The sequence below is a fragment of the Manis javanica genome, chromosome 17 (assembly GCF_040802235.1).
Source record: "Manis javanica isolate MJ-LG chromosome 17, MJ_LKY, whole genome shotgun sequence".
NCBI classification, from domain to species: Eukaryota; Metazoa; Chordata; class Mammalia; order Pholidota; family Manidae; genus Manis; species Manis javanica.
Window position 1 is genome coordinate 38,437,132 of NC_133172.1, and position 18,142 is coordinate 38,455,273.

At 38.7% G+C, this 18,142-nt stretch overlaps 1 protein-coding gene across 1 annotated transcript in view; it reads right to left on the reverse strand.

Annotated features, from left to right (window-relative positions):
- Window positions 1–1,744: 1,744 nt before the first annotated feature.
- The window catches only part of PSME3IP1 (proteasome activator subunit 3 interacting protein 1), a 35,919-nt gene continuing 19,521 nt past the window's right edge, over window positions 1,745–18,142 (reverse strand). Inside the window, exons 7-8 of the mRNA XM_073225878.1 lie at window positions 14,416–14,483; window positions 1,745–2,126 (exon numbers count right to left, since the gene is read on the reverse strand). Of these exons, the coding sequence (XP_073081979.1) occupies window positions 1,909–2,126; window positions 14,416–14,483 (286 nt within the window). The 3' untranslated portion in view covers window positions 1,745–1,908. The remainder of the gene's footprint in view (window positions 2,127–14,415; window positions 14,484–18,142) is intronic.

The following is an 18,142-nucleotide window of genomic DNA, read 5'->3' on the forward strand; positions in this document are numbered from 1 at the left end:
GGTTTCTACAATACCGTGTCTCAGTTCCAGGGCTCCACATTATGGTTACAAAGGAATCTCATGCTCATTGGTGATTCTCAATATTTCCTGAGACACCAACAGCAGAAATCTCAGTCTGATGAGCCTCCACCTTCTTGACACAATGTAGCCATTATGGTAGATGGAGAGGGAGCTGGGAGCACAAGATTCAGTATAGGAAAAGCAAGATCTTGTTCTCTGACAAGTTTATTAGCTTTCAAGTTAATGTATGTCTTTAATCCCTGTAACTCTTTGTCAACTTCTTCCAGTATTAACGAAGGCCATAGGGTACAGTAATGGCCTCTTAAAAGTCAAACCACATAAGAACGGTGGCTTTGATTCCTCGGTCTGCCTCCTGAAATGATTTGAGGTTGCTCTGAGTACGTGCTGTAATAATGACAGCACAACTGCAGGAACAATGAAGCAGAGAAGCATAAGGTGCCTACACAGTTTTACCTAAATGTCTTGTTTGTTAGGATGGAGCTGATGCGCCTGTGCTGACAGTCAGGAACGATTAGCACAGAGTGACTCTGAAGAGGAGGAAGACTACACAAGGCACCAGTTATGGGTAAAGGGAAGTCACCATCTGCCCACGGGCACCAGAGTGTCACTGCACTGGAAGGGGAGGAGGGGGTTGGATGAGCGCCAGGGGCCTCTCTGCCACATTAAAGCTGAGTAGTTTCTCTGCCTGCCAGCATCACGGTGTCAACACATTGTGTGTGAGTCTCTCTCCGTCTCACACCCAAGGAAGTAGAAACAACTGAAGTAGGAACCCAGCCGGAGAGAACTGTAGAGGCTCATTCTCCTGAAGCAGGGCACCTACAGATTTTTAAAAGGCCCACGCCTCCCTCTGTCCTTGAGGCCCCCATACTTTGTCTCCCTCTGTTGGGCCCCTGCCTCCCCTTATAAGACAGAAGTGGAGCAGTACCTCAAAGCCTCGGCCTCTCACAGCCCCAGCACTGCTCTGTGTGGACAGGGCAAAGCAGGAGGGGCAGCAGATAAAAGAGGAGAAAAGAACAAAGGCAGCACCTTTAGGCTAGAAATAGATTCCACAGTTAGAAGCCACAACTAGAAATCTATCAAACAGCCAGGGCCGCAACAGAGTGCACACTAGGGTCAGAAATATGCATATGCATCCCCCTGGTGTGCAATATTAGGATTCCGGGGATTGCCAGAAATAAATCATTTAGTCCACATAACAACCCGCATGTCCGATTTCTGGCCATGATGAAATAAGGTCTATGTTTGTTTCTCTAAGGTTGAGTCTTAAATGGGCTAGGATGGAGGGAGGAGAAGGAATAGCTAAAAGTAAGGAAAAACTCCACAATGAATGATGAGTGTGAAGTGATGCCCCTGCAGATGTAGTTTATCATCTTTACTTAGACACACATCAAGAATTGGTTGGCTCCAGGGGAGTGCACCATTTTATCGCCTGGGTCAATTCTCCCCCATCGCATGCCCCACGATGCAGTAACAACAGCACGGCAATCTAGACAGTGTTTAAATAATACCTATCCAACAGCTGCCCCTGCTTCATTGTGCTACTGGGAAAAAGAAGAAACAAGAGCTGTCCAAACCCTTTGCACACCAGCTGGTGCCAGTTGTCCCAGGGCATTTTGATGGAATTTCACTGGGCCCTGAGCCCCACCTCACAACATCCATGAGCAAAGAGGCAGCAGATCAGGTTTGGGCATCAACACTGGAGTGGAAAGAAACCAAACACAAGTCGGGCCACAAGTGGATTCTGGCACATTTTTAGATGAGGTTAAAAACGTCACAGTGTGCACAGGAAGCAGGCAAGGAGTTTTCTGAGGGAGGTAATGCCTACGGGCAGAGCAACCCGTCCTGTCTACTCTTAGGGAGGAGTACCCTGTGGTGAGGACACAGGAGCTAGGGGGCCTCAAGGAAGGTGTTGGTTCGGAAGATGGAGGAAACGATCTTGCCGGTGGCGTTGATAGTGCCTTCGCTGTCTGAGCTGGACTCAGAGTCGCTGCTCCCAGAGTAGGCGCCCAAACCTGGGAGGATGCCGACACAAACTGCAGCCGAGGGGCAGTGGATGGAGGGACCGCTCAAGGACGTGCTTCCAAGGGACACACAGGATGCGGCTTCTGCAAAAAAGGAAGGACTGTCACGTCATCAAAGTGGAGAGTGTACTTTCCATGGGCTGGGTACCGTACCGAAGGCTTTAATTTACCATGGAAGCCTCAAAACCCTAAGCAGGCAACACTATTTTCAGCCTCATCTTACAAACGGGTTCCTTTTTCACAATTGAGAAAACCGATGCCACAATCAGAGAACATTTTAAGACCATGCAGAATGTCACCCAGTGAAACCCACAGTTACTACAGAACCTCAGTGACAGAAGCTTCAGTCTAGAAAATACAGGGCTTAAAGATCAAAGGAAAAGTTAAAGACTTCAATCATACCCTTCTTCTTCCCTCTCAATGTTTCCAGCCTCAACTAATCATTACCACAACCTGATATTATCTATCCCCCATTTGACTGACAAGGGAGATCAAATGACTTGGCTAGGGTTGAAGGTCCCTTAGAGTATAAAACGTTATAGACTGTAAAGAATCTGAATCAAAAGAAAATGCACTGGAATGATACCAGAGCTCACCTCAGAATAAGGGCTGGAGTTCAAGCCTCACTGTCTCAGGCTGACACGTACATTACCTTTGAGAATTTTGCCCTAATAAACCCCAACTAACACTTGACATAAATGTGAAAAGGATACATGGTTCCAAGTATATGAAATCAAGAGTAAGTAAAACACAACACTGAGAAGCAAAAAGAGATTCAAACATAGAGTCCAGAAGTTCAGGGTATTTACTCATTTTACAAGTTCTAATAAGTTCTAATAAAGGAAAAGAAACTGCTAAAGACATGCAATGTTAAATCATGAAGAAGTAGAAAAGTGAGAAGAGAGCTAATGATGACTGCACAGATGGAAAATAACAAGGCTACCAGAAATCAGAGGCAAGTATTTGCAACAAATGCCACAGAAGGTAATTCTTTATGCTATCAACTAACCGATCTTCCAAAGCTACAAAACTGAATAGAAAAGGGGACAGAAGACATGAACAGTTGGCAGAAAACAAACAACTTTTAGACATAGAATGAATATATAAAGAAGAAGGGTATGGGGAACAGGTTCTTTATATCTGTAGGAGATGACATGATACCTGACAACTGGAGGGTAATTCAGCAACATCCTTCAACCTTCAGTGATGTTCATAAGAGAACATTCACTGTACCATTGTTGATTGTAGCAACCAAAAGATTCATTAATACGAGAGTAATGGGCTACTGTTCAGCCTGATACTAATGGGCTACTGGGGGCCAGGATAACAGACTACTACCCAGCCATTAAGAAGAGTAAAGCATCTCTGTGTACTGGTATTGAATGATCTCCAAGATACTGTGCTAAATGAAAGAAACAAATGTGTGTAAAAGTTATAATTTGGGGTAGGGGGCTTGCCCATGTATATGCATGATTATGTCTGAAACTACACATAAAAATGGTTAACAGTGGCTACTCTAGGGACAGCAATTGAGTGGCTGGGGAACAGGGAAGATGTAACTTTTTACTCTGAACTCTTTTGGACCTTTTGAATTTTCTATTATGTACATATACTCCCTACTCAGACAATTTTCTAGAAAGGCAAATGCAAACATTCAAACAGCACCTTAGGCCATTTACATTAGGGACAGACAATCTCACAAAGCTCTGTAACCCCAGGGCACCCCTGTTTTACAGACAGGAAGGCTGTATATGACTGGACAGTCCTAATGATGACAGGGACTGCTTGCCTGCATCCTCCTCTAACTGCAAGTCTCTTGAGGGCAGGGAGTCCCTCTTCACCATTCCCTCCCCTGGGCATATAGCACACAGCCTGGTGCTCAGCAGGCCAGTATTCACAGAACACAGGAAAATGTATTAAAGACACTTTACAGAGTTTCACTGCAAACTGTTAACGGGATGGAGGGGCAGGGGGATTTGAAAATTTGGGATACAACATAAAACTGTATACCATTCATTATCTGAACCATTCATTGTATTATTATTTTCACATATACAATCATATTTTCAGTATTCTGTGAGAAAAATGTGGCTGTTTAAAAAAAACTTAAAAAAAGAGTATGAATCAGTTACTTAGAATGAAGTACTTATGTGAAGCTGTTCAGTGACATGCCATTTTATTAGATATTTCTATGATGAATTGAGTTTTAGAGTCTATCTTAGATAGAAAAGAAGGATCAAGTTCAGGGTACCTATACAGGATGAGAGCTGGCCTAAGAGAAGGATGGAAGCCAGCAAGATATGCAATCAAGGAATCTGGACCACTATGGCATCTAGGAGGCTTCAAGAAAGAAAAGAGACTGTAACTCTGACAAATTTCATTCCAAAAGCAGTTAGCTGTCCAAAGAGAAAAAATGGCGCCCTCTGATCTCACCCATTTGGTGAAGTTTCCTGCCAACTTCTACATTTGCAGGACCACATTGTTATACCAAATCAACACTGAAAATTACTGATACAGAACGTTCTTGGGATTCAGACAGATGCATGACTTGAGAGTAAATGGGACCAACTTGTGCATTCATTGGTTCTGCTCAGAGTTTAAGTCCAGGGCCTCCAGTGGGGGAAGTCTGAATCTCCATTAGAATCATAGAGCTATCTTCTGGGGAAGTAAAGAGACAACGCTTTCTACGGCTGAGGACAAGACTTTGAGGCAGGTTGAGGGGATACTCTTCTTGTGGGGCCTTAGCATCTAACAAAAGAGTATTTCCTACCCAGCTTCAGCTGAAAGAATGGCAGAGTAGGAAAAGGGGTTTAGAATGACAAAAAGATGGCTCTTTTTTGAAATACAAGTGTCTGCCTACGATAGTTTAAAGAAGCCACGCAAGTTTTCCTTTCTAGTGATCAATTCATACAGTTCCTACAAGGGCGTAAGCACCAGATACAGGGCTACTAGTTAACTAGTTGAAATGTTTAATATTTCTATGAAGTTTTATATTTGTGTGTGTGTACATTCTGATGGGAAAGTAAACTGAAATAACTTCTTTGCAGGGCAATTTGACAGTATTTATCTAAAGTATATATAAATGTATATCCTCTCTGACCTAATCATTTGATTTCTAAGCATTTAACCCGGTACATAGTAAATGTGAAAAATGATGCACTTACAGAGTTACTCAATGAAACATAATAGAGAAAGAATGGAAACAATTTAAATGCTCATCAATAAAAAATGGTATAAATATAATATGGTACAACCATATAATGGAATACTACATAGCCTTAAAAAAGAATGAAGCAGCTCTTCATGTACAGATATGCAATGATTCCCAAAGTACAATAACAAGTGAACTACAGCAATGAACAGAGTACATTAATTAAAATAATAATGATGATAACAGGAAATACAAAACATACAACATATCCTTGCCAAAAAAATCAACGTGAACTGATCAAGTTCTAGATCTAATTACCAATTTACAGGAACTACAGGGTATAAAGGAACACCATGGGGGGGATATCAGCAAAATCTAGAGCATAGAAAACTCAACAGGATAAAGATTCAGTTTCGTCACACAAAAAATTCAAAGGGAACAAAACATACATTTAAAAAGGAGGAAGAACCTATAGGTTAAAAGACATACTAGCCTATCATAAAGATGCCATAAAATGGCAATATTCCCAATATACAGATTCGAGCAATCCCTATCAAAATCCAAGCTGCCTCTATGTAGAAAGTAACAAGTTGATCCTAAAATTTATACGGAAATGCAAGGGACCTCAAATAGCCAAAATGATATTGAAAAAGAACAAAGTTGTTGGATGTGCACTATTGATCTCAGAACTTACCACAAAGCTATAGTGACCAAGACTGTGTGACAATGGCTTAAGAACAGATATACAGATCAATGGACAGGAAAAGACAGTCGAGAAATAAACCCTTACATCATTAGTCAACTGGTTTTTAACAAACATGCCTCTAGCAATTCAGCAGGGAAAGAATAGTCTTTTCAAAAAATAGTGTTGGGATAACTGGATAACCACACAGAATCAAAATGGATGCCTGCCTCACGCCGCATAGAAAAATTAACTCAAAATGGATCAAAGACCAATATGTAAAAAATGAAACTATAAAACTCTTCTCCAAAGGACACTATCAAGAAAGTGAAAATACAATCCACAGCAGGAGACAAAACTTGTAAATCATAAATTTGACACGTGTTCTAGTATCTGGAATACATAAAGAACTCTTGTAATTCCACAATAAAAAGACAAACAACCCAATTTAAAAACAGGCTCAGGATTTGAGTAAATTATTTCTCCAAAGAAGATTTACAAATGGCCAGTAAGTACACGATGCTAACATTATTAGTCATTAGAGAAACGTAAATCAAAACTACAATGAAATATCACTTCACACCCACAAGGACAGGTACAATAAAAAACACAATGTAACAAGTGCTGATAAGGATGCAAAGAAGCTGGAACTCTCATATACTGCTGGTAGAATGTAAAAATGGTGCAGCTGCTTTGGAAAACAAATGGGCAGTTCCTCAACAAGCTAAACATGTAAACAGAGTTAACACAATGAACAAGCAATTCCATTCTTGGGTATATACCCAGGAGAACTGAAAACAGCTGTTCACACAAAAACTTGTACATAAATGTTCATTAGCAACATAGTTCCTAATAGCCAAAAAGTGGAAACAACCCAAATGTTGATCAACCATGAATAAACAAAATGCTGTACATAGTATAATGGAGTATTATGCAGCTGTAAAAAATACTAATAGATGCTAAAAATGAACAAGCTTTTGAAAATATTATTTTAAGCAGAAGAAGCCAGACACAAAAGGCCACATACTGCATGATTCTTTGATATGAACTCTCCAGTAAAAACAAATCCATAGACACAGAAAGTAGATTAGTGGCTGCCAGGGGCTGGGGAGAGGACAGAATGGGGAGTAACTGCTACTGAGCATGGGACTTCTTTTTGGGGTGAGGCAAATGTTCTGGAATTCGATTGTGGTGATGAATGCACAACATACTACAAACCACTGAGTTGTATCCCTTAAAAGAGTACATTTTATGGTATACGTATTATATCAAACTTTTTAAAAGTCAAATAGTCCTTGTTTGTATCCTGATTTTTGAAAAACCAATTATCAAGGAAAAAAATGTATGGTACCGGGGCAAATGAGTACTAATTTGAGATTTGGTAATCTTTAAGAATTATTACTTTAGGTATAATAATAGTATTGCAATTATGTTAAAAAGAAAACAAACCAAAAAAAGAACTTAAATTTTAGGATATATTTAGAAGAATTATAGACAAAATAATTTGATGTCTGGGATTTGCCTCCAACTACTTCACTTGGGGAGGTATAAGTGAAATAAGATTGGATATGTGTTAAAGATTGTTGAAACTGTAAGAAGTTCATTCTACTATTATCTCAACATTTGAATATATTTTAAAGTTATCTATATTAACATTTTGTTTCCCTCTGGGAAGAAGAATTGGGTGGAAAGGATATATAGGTAAAAGGGAGACTTCACTCAATGTCCTTTAAAAGTAAATTCTAGAGCAAAAAGCCCACCATTAATGGTGTTCAGTAGATACACATTTTAAATTATATTTACAGATGATTCATTGAGTTTAGCTCTGAGTCTCAATCTCAGAGGGAATCAGGAGTGGACCTGAAAACATTCTTGAACTTCTCATTTCTGATCCAACTCCCAGGAACACTAACCTTTACTTACAACTTTGTGCTACTTAATACAATACCAAGTTTGATCACATAAAAGTAACCACCAAAGAAAGTACATCCTCCTGAAGACTATATTAAGTATGTAAGCTCAATCCAATCCGACCATCAGTAGGAGCCAGGCATTCTACCTCTCACTGGTAGCTAGCCTGCTATCAAGAAACATGACATTTGGAGGAGATAGAGAAAAACCTTTTGTAAGCAAAGGTGATATGACCAGGGCTTTGGCTTTATAAGCACTCCTGGGAGAGTACATTTGTCATTTATTCAGTTCCATTAGTTTCTAACATATTACTTTATGAGGCAGCTGACATAGTCTGGGTATAAATCCTGCCTGGTATAAAATTATTTGGGGAGCCAAGATGGTGGTGTGAGTAGAGCAGTGGAAATCTCCTCCCAAAACCATATATATTTTTGAAAATTCAACAAATACAACTATCCCTAAAAGAGAGACCAGAAGATACAGGACAACAGCCAGACTACATCTACACCTGCGAGAACACAGGGCCTCGCGAAGGGGGTAACATACAAGCCACGGCCCAGCGAGACCTGAGCACCCCTCACCCCAGCTCCCGGCGGAAGGAGAGGAGTCGGAGCGGGAAGGGAGAGGGAGCCCAGGACTGCTAAATACCTGCCCTAGCCATCTGCACTGGGGACACAGACACACAGTGCACAGGGTGCTAGATACTAGGGAAATGGGACAGTAAAACCTGCAAGTGGGTCCCTGCAGCTGGTGCCCCTGGGACAAAGAAAAGCGAGTGCTTTTTGAAAGATTTAAAGGGACAGGGACCCCACAGCTGGACAGAAATGTCCCTGGACACTGAGCCCAGCAGCTGGGAATCCTGGGGAACTCCAGGCACCCGAACCCCCTGGGCAGTAGTGCTGCTCGGAGGCCCCTCACAGAAATAAACACCCTCCCGCCCGTTTCCCCTCCAACGCCACTCTGCCATAGTGGAGCAGCAGCCTGAGGCAGCAGGGCAGAGCTTCTTTCACAGTGGCTGGGCAAGAATTAGAAACCCCGTCTGTGCACAGCTGCCCAGCACAAGCCGCTAGGGGTCGCTGTTCTCCCAGGAGAGGAAGGCTACAAACCAGCAAGCAGGGACGTTCTGCTAGCTGACACACGCACAAGCTTCCCACAACTACCTCTATAGGCATAAAAAGGCAGAAGAATTTGATACAGACCAGACTGACCCAGACATCCTCCCCTGAGAAGAAATCTGGGGAGATAGACCTAACCAATCTCCCTGAAAAAGAATTCAAAATAAAGGTCATAACCATGCTGATGGAGCTGCAGAGAAATATGCAAGAGCTAAGGGATGATGTCCGGAAGGAGACTACAGAAATGAAACAATCTCTGGAAGGATTTATAAGCAGAATGGATAAGATGCAAGAGGCCATTGATGGAATAGAAACCACAGAAGAGGAACGCATAGAAGCTGACGCAGAGAGAGATAAAAGAATCTCCAGGAATGAATTAATATTAAGAGAACTGTGTGACCAATCCAAATGGAACAACACCCGCATTATAGGGGTACCAGAAGAAGAAGAGAGAGGAAAAAGGGATACAAAGTGTCTTTGAAGAAATAATTGCTGAAAACTTCCCCAAACTGGACGACAAAATAATCGTTCAGACCATGGAAGTACACAGAACTCCCAACAGAAGGGACCCAAGGAGGACAAAACCAAGACACATAATAATTAAACTAGCAAAGATCAATGACAAGGACAGAATTTTAAAGGCAGCTAGAGAGAGGAAAAAGGTCACCTACAAAGGAAAACCCATCAGGTTATCATCAGATTTCTTAACAGAAACCTTACAGGCCAGAAGAGAATGGCATGACATATTTAATGCAATGAAACAGAAGGGCCTTGAACCAAGAATACTGTATCCAGCACAATTATCATTTAAATATGAAGGAGGGATTAAACAATTCCCAGACAAGCAAAAGTTGAGGGAATTTGCCTCCCACAAACCACCTCTACAGGGTATTTTAGAGGAACTGCTCTAGATGGGAGCACTCCTAAGGCTAAACAGATGTCACCAGAGAAAATAAAATCACAGCAAAGAAAGCAGACCAACCAAATACTAACTAAAGGAAAAAAATAAAATCAGCTACCCACAAAAGCAGTTAAAGGAAACACAAAAGAGCACAGAATAAAACACCCAACATATAAAGAATGGAGGAGGAGGAATAAGAAGGGAGAGAAATAAAGAATCACCAGACAGTGTCTATAATAGCTCAATAAGCGAGTTAAGTTAGGCAGTAAGATACTAAAGAAGCTAACCTTGAACCTTTGGTAACCACGAACCTAAAGCCTGCAATGGCCATAAGTACATATCTTTCAATAATCACCCTAAATGTAAATGGCCTGAATGAACCAATCAAAAGACACAGAGTAATAGAATGGATAAAAAGCAAGACCCATCTATATGCTGCTTACAAGAGACCCACCTCAAACCCAAAGATATGCACAGAATAAAAGTCAAGAGATGGAAAAAAGATATTCCATGCAAACAACAGGGAGAAAAAAGCAGGTATTGCAGTTCTAGTATCAGACAAAATAGACTTCAAAACAAAGAAAGTAACAAGAGATAAAGAAGGACATTACACAATGATAAAGGGCTCAGTCCAACAAGCGGGTATAACCATTACAGATATATATGCACCCTACACAGGAGCACCAGCATATGTGAAACAAATACTAACAGAACTAAAGGAGGAAATAGAATGCGATGCATTCATTTTAGGAGACTTCAACATACCACTCACTCCAAAGGACAGATCCACCAGACAGAAAATAAGTAAGGACACAGAGGCACTGAACAACACACTAGAACAGATGGACGTAATAGACATCTATAGAACTCTACATACAAAAGTTACAGGATACACATTCTTCTCAAGTGCACATGGAACATTCTCCAGAATAGACCACATACTAGGCAACAAAAAGAGCCTCAGTAAATTCAAAAAGATTGAAATCTTACCAACTAACTTTTCAGACCACAAAGGTATAAAACTAGAAATAAATTGTACAAAGAAAGCAAAAAGGCTTGCAAACACATGGAGGCTTAACAACATGCTCCTAAATAATCAATGGATCAATGACCAAATTAAAATGGAGATCCAGCAATATATGGAAACAAATGACAACAACAACACAAAGCCCCAACTTCTGTGGGATGCAGCAAAAGCAGTCTTAAGAGGAAAGTATATAGCAATCCAGGCATATTTAAAGAAGGAAGAACAATCCCAAATGAATAGTCTAACGTCACAATTATTGAAATTGGAAAAAGAAGAACAAATGAGGCCTAAAATCAGCAGAAGGAGGGACATAATAAAGATCAGAGAAGAAATAGATAAAATTGAGAAGAATAAAACAATAGAAACAATCAATGAAACCAAGAGCTGGTTCTTTGAGAAAATAAACAAAATAGATAAGCCTCTAGCCAGACTTATTAAGAGAAAGAGAATCAACACACATCAACAGAATCATAAATGAGAAAGGAAAAATCACGACAGACCCCATTGAAATACAAAGAATTATTAGAGAATACTATGAAAACCTATATGCTAACAAGCTGGAAAACCTAGAAGAAATGGACAACTTCTTAGAAAAATACAACCTTCTAAGACTGACCAAGGAAGAAACACAAAATCTAAACAAATCAATTATCAGCAAAGAAATTGAAGCGGTAATCAAAAAACTACCCAAGAACAAAACCCCCGGGCCAGATGGATTTACCTCGGAATTTTATCAGACATACAGAGAAGATATAATACCCATTCTCCTTAAAGTTTTCCAAAAAATAGAAGAGGAGGGAATACTCCCAAACTCATTCTATGAAGCAAACATTACCCTAATACCAAAACCAGCAAAAAAGAAAATTATAGACCAATATCCCTGATGAACATAGATGCAAAAATACTCAACAAAATATTAGCAAACCGAATTCAAAAATACATCAAAAGGATCATACACCATGACCAAGTGGGATTCATCCCAGGGATGCAAGGATGGTACAACATTCGAAAATCCATCAACATCATCCACCACATCAACAGAAAGAAAGACAAAAACCACATGATCATCTCCATAGATGCTGAAAAAGCATTTGACAAAATTCAACATACATTCATGATAAAAACTCTGAGCAAAATGGATAAACTGATCAAGTATCTCAACATAATAAAGGCCATATATGATAAGCCCACAGTCAACATCCTACTGAATAGTGAGAAGCTGAAAGCTTTTCCTCTGAAATTGGGAACAAGACAGGGATGGCCACTCTCCCCACTGTTATTCAACATAGTACTGGAGGTCCTAGCCATGGCAATTAGACAAAACAAAGAAATACAACCAATCCAAATTGATAAAGAAGTTAAACTGTCACTATTTGCAGATGACATGATATTGTACATAAAAAACCCTAAAGCCTCACTCCAAAACTACTAGAACTGATATCGGAATACAGTAAACTTGCAGGATACAAAATTAACACACTGAAATCTGTGGCTTTTCTATACACTAACAATGAACTAATAGAAAGAGAAATCAGGAAAACAATTCCATTCACAATTACATCAAAAAGAATAAAATACCTAGGAATAAACCTAACCAAGGAACTGAAACACCTATACCCTGAAAACTATAAGACTCTCTTAAGAGAAATTAAAGAGGACACTAGCAAATGGAAACTCATCCCATGCTCTTGGCTAGGAAGAATTAATATCGTCAAAATGGCCATCCTGCCCAAAGCAATATACAAATTTGATGCAATCCCTATCAAATTACCAACAACATTCTTCAACGAACTGGAACAAATAGTTCAAAAATTCATATGGAACTGTCAAAGACCCCGGATAGCCACCGCAATCCTGAGAAGGAAGAATAAAGTGGGGGGGATCTCACTCCCCAACTTCAAGCTCTACTACAAAGCCACAGTAATCAAGATAATTTGGTACTGGCACAAGAACAGAGCCACAGACCAGTGGAACAGAATAGAGACTCCAGGCATTAACCCAACATATATGGTAAATTAATATACAATAATGGAGCCAAGGACATACAATGGGGGAATGACAGTCTCTTCAACAGATGGTGCTGGCAAAACTGGACAGCTACATGTAAGAGAATGAAACTGGATCACTGTCTAACCCCATACAAAAAAGTAAATTCAAAATGGATCAAAGACCTGAATGTAAGTCATGAAACCATAAAACTCTTAGAACAAAACATAGGCAAAAATCTCTTAGACATAAACATGAGCGACTTCTTCATGAACATATCTCCCCGGGCAAGGGAAACAAAAGCAAAAATGAACAAGTGGGACTATATCAAGCTAAAAAGCTTCTGTACAGCAAAGGACACCATCAATAGAACAAAAAAGGTACCCTACAGTATGGGAGAATATATTCATAAATGACAGATCCAATAAAGGGTTGACATCCAAAATATATAAGGAGCTCATGCACCTCAACAAACAAAAAGCAAATAATCCAATTAAAAAATGGGCAGAGGAGCTGAACAGACACTTCTCCAAAGAAGAAATTCAGATGGCCAACAGACACATGAAAAGATGCTCCACATGGCTAGTCATCAGAGAAATGCAAATTAAAACCACAATGAGATATCACCTCCCACCAGTAAGGATCACCACCATTCAAAAGACAAACAACACATGTTGGTGAGGTTGTAGAGAAAGGGGAACCCTCCCACACTGCTGGTGGGAATGTAAATTAGTTCAACCATTGTGGAAAGCAGTATGGAGGTTCCTCAAAAAGCTCAAAATAGACATCCCATTTGACCCAGGAATTCCACTTCTAGGAATTTACCCTAAGAATGCAGCAGCCCAGTTTGAAAAAGACAGATGCACCCCTGTGTTTATGGCAGCACTATTTACAATAGCCAGGAAATGGAAGCAACCTAAATGTCCATCAATAGATGAATGGATAAAGAAGATGTGGTACAAATACACAATGGAATATTATTCAGCCATAAGAAGAAAACAAATCCTACCATTTGCAACAACATGGATGGAGCTAGAGGGTATTATGCTCAGTGAAATAAGCCAGGCGGAGAAAGACAAGTATCAAATGATTTCACTCATATGTGGAGTATAAGAATAAAGAAAAACTGAAGGAACAAAACAGCAGCAAAATCACAGAACCCAAGGATGGACTGACAGTTACTAAAGGGAAAGGGACTGGGGAGGATGGGTGGGAAGGAAGGGATAAGGGTGGGGAAAAAGAAAGAGGGTATTACAATTAGCATGTATAATTAGCATGTAGGTGGGGGCATGGGGAGGGCTGTGCAACACAGTGAAGACAAGTAGTGATTCTATAGCATCTTACTATGCTGATGGACAGTGACTGTAATGGGGTGTGTGTGGGGGGGACTTGGTGAAGGGGGGAGCCTAGTAAACATAATGTTCTTCATGTAATTGTAGATTAACGATAACAAAATTTAAAAAAAAATTATTTGGCCAATTAAGTTTAGGCAGGTTTGCTTAGATATCTATGTATTGCTTCATAGATGCAATGCACTCCAGCCCCTTCCTATGATTCACATGCATTGTAGGTAAAGAACGAAATGAGAGCTGCCACCCACCTTGATTCTTGTCATCTGGGTCAGGGTCTGATTTCAGTCTTTTCACACTGTTGCCACCACTCTCTGAGCTGTAAACAAAAAACATGGTGATTTGAGCTATGTCCAATTTTGGGGATCAGAACTTTGGGAATAGGAGCTCTAACAACCATTTCTATGGGTCTTAGGGAACTGCAAGGAGCTGGAATGAAGTGAAATGAAAGGTCTTCATTTCAGGTTTTTAATCTTCTTCCAGTTATATTACTGCTATAAAGACAGCTTAAACCCCTAGTCAATTCAAGAGGTGAAGCAATATGACTTCAAGCATCATTTAAAACTTCAGATTCAAATTGCTGTCATTACCATTCATCTTGGGTAGAACTACAGAGAGATTTCAACAGTATCTGGACATGTTTACAAGTGACAAAAATTTAGTTTCATTATTAAAGATTGAAGGAAATATTTTTCATGTTATGCTAGAGATTCTCAAAGTCACCCAAAGACCTTCACTAAAAAAATGTCTAAAGAATGTTCTCTCGCTGCGCAGCTTGGAGAAGGCAAATACTCTCAAGTCCACCATCACCGCTATTATAAGTAATATTTGTAAAATTTTTACTTAATAAACAACTTAGGGCAGTCAAAAGAATAAATTTACTTTGACGAGGAAGGAAATAACTCCAAACAGAAGGCCTTAATCCCACAAGGAAGGAATGGAGAACAAAGAAACTGACAAATAGAAATACAAATCTAAAGAAATATTTCTGTAATAAAAAAAGCAGATCAAATTTGTGATGTTAAACATTAGCATACTGAAGTCCTAGATAGTAACAGTATGTAAGGAAGAAAGACAGTGATTGTAGCTAAAAATTCTAAGATCTAAGGCAAATATCAACACACAGAAGGCTGGGGTACCTATATTAGTGTTAGGAAAACAGACTTTAAGACCAAAAGCCTTATAAAGGAGGTGTATTCACTCTGAAGAAATAACAGTTCTGAACAAGTATGCTTTGAATAAGGAAGTTAAAAAATATATAATCAACAGAACTCTGAAGAACTGAGACATCATCACTAGAATGGAAGATTTAGGAATATTCCTCTCAAATACTGACAGAGCAAGAAGACAAGTATGTAAAGACTCAGCAGATTTAAACAACACAATCAACAAGTTTGTTTGTTGTATCTACATAGAACTCCAAACAAACAACAAGAAAAACACAGATTTTCCTTAAGCACCTTTGAGACACACACAATTAACCTCAGGATTAGGTCACAAAGCAAGCCTAAAGGAATTTCTAAAGAATCAGTCCATATAAATGGCTATGTAATTAGGTCAAAATCAATTAACAAAAGATAATTATTATATTTCATAGACTCTAAGACATCAATAACTATAAGGTGTTAAAATGTGTGTGTTGTGGGGAAAGGTTCATCTTAGAACCAATGGAATATGGTTAACATACCTAAATATGTTTGGCAATTTTTAAAAATGTTTCTAATTCATGAATCAAAAAAGAAATCATGATATTTAAAAATAATTAGTCAGAAATACAAAATTGTAAACAATGCAAGTCAAGGAAAAATTCGCTGTAGATGCCCGTAACTGTACAAGGCTGAAAATTAATTAGCTAGGTATCTGATAGTCATTTATAACAGAAATATAAGAGAATAAACTTGAAGAAAGTAAAGAATATTCCAAAGGAAGAAGGTAGGAGATATTAAAGAACAGAAATTAATGGAAGAGAAAAAGTAGGGAGAAGTAAATTCAAAAGATTCCTTGAAAAGACTAATAAAACAGAGAGTATCTCTCATGAAACTAGTCAAAATAAGAATAAAAGTAATTTACCAATATTTGGGATGAAAAGGCCACAATTACAGATACACCAAAAATCAAAACAATGAAGAATACATCAGGGAATAAACTCAAAATGGATCAAAGATCTAAATCTAAGACATGAACCATAAAACACTTAGAAGAAAACATCAGCAAAATCTCTTGAATATAAGCATGAGCACTTTTTTCTTGGATACATCTCCTTAGGCAAAGGAAGCACAACAGAAAATGAGCAAGTGGGACTACATTAAACCAAAAGACTTCTGTACAGTAAAGGACACTATCAGCAGAACATAAAGGCAACCTATATTATGGGAGAATATATTGGTAAATGATTTATCCAGTAAGGGGTTAACATCCAAAATATATAAAGAACTCATGAGTCAACACCAAAAAAACAAATAATCTGATTAAAAAATGGATGGAGGACCTGAACAGACATTTTTCCAAAGAATACAGATGGCCAACAAGCACATGAAAAGATGCTCTACATAGTTAATATCAGGGAAATGCGAATCAAAAACACAATGAGGTATCACCTCACATCAGTTAGAATGGTCACTATCCAAGGACAAGAAATAACAAGTGTTGGTGAGAATGTGGAGAAATGGGAACCCTCCTACACTGTTGGTGGGAATGTAAATCGGCGCAGCCACTGTGGAAAGCAGTATGAAGTTCCTCAAAAAACTGAAATTAGAAATATCGTATGACCCAGTAATTCCAATTCTAGGAATTTACCTGAAGAAAACAAAATCCCTGATTTGAAAAGATACATGCACCCCTGTTTATTGTCTCATTATTTACAATACCCAAGATATCAAAACAACCAAATTGCCCATCAATAGATGAATGGATTAAGACAATGTGGTACATACACAAAATGGGGTATTATTCACACATAAACAAAAAAAAAAAAAAAAAAGAAATCCTTTCATTTGCAGCATGGATGTACCTCTTAGAGGGTATTATATAAGTGAAATAAGTCAGGTGGAGAAAGTCAGATTTCACTTATTTGTGGAATATAGAAACAAAACAAAATAGAATGAAGAAAATAGCAATAGACTCACAGACACTGAAAAGTGACTGGTGGTTATCATGCGGGAGAGGTTGGGATGAGCGGGAGGGTGAAGGGGACAAAGGGGCACAAAAATTCTCAGTCATAATATAAGTTGGTCACCAGGATGGTAGTACAGCATGAAGAATATAGCCAATGATTCTGTAACATCTTTCTGTGTTCACAGATAGTAGCTGCACTAGTTGGGGTGAGGACTTAACAATATGGATAACTGTTAAGCCACTGTATACTTGAAACTAGTATAAGATTATATTATCAACTATACTTCAATAAAAAAAAATTTTTTTAAGAATACTGACAACTTTCACTAACCCATTTGAAACAAGACAAAATGGACAAATTCCCACAAAATGTTACCAAGTAAAACTGACTCAAAAAGATGTGGAGAAACTTATTTGTGTTATAATCACACATTAAAAAAAGGGACAAAAATTATTTCATAGAGGAGCTCTACCAAATTTTTGCAAAACAGAACAATACCATCTTATACATATTCCTCCAGAGAACAGAAAGAGAAGGAACAGTCCCCTAAAGTATTCTATGAAGCTACGTTTAAACTTTATATCAAAACCAGATTAAGTGGGGGAAAAAATATAGGCGAGTCTCCCTCATGAATATAGACACAACAATCCAAACAAAGTTATTGGCAAACCAGCAGAATTTTAAAAAGAATACATCATTGCCATCTGGGTTTATCACAGAATATATTAGAAAAATCTGTAAGTTTCATTTGTTCATTATAATAAGAGTAAAGAAGAAAAACTTTATTAAAAGCGAAAAATATTGACAAAGTTTTACAATTTATGGCCACAAAAAACCTCTATCAAACTAGGAACAGTCTTCCT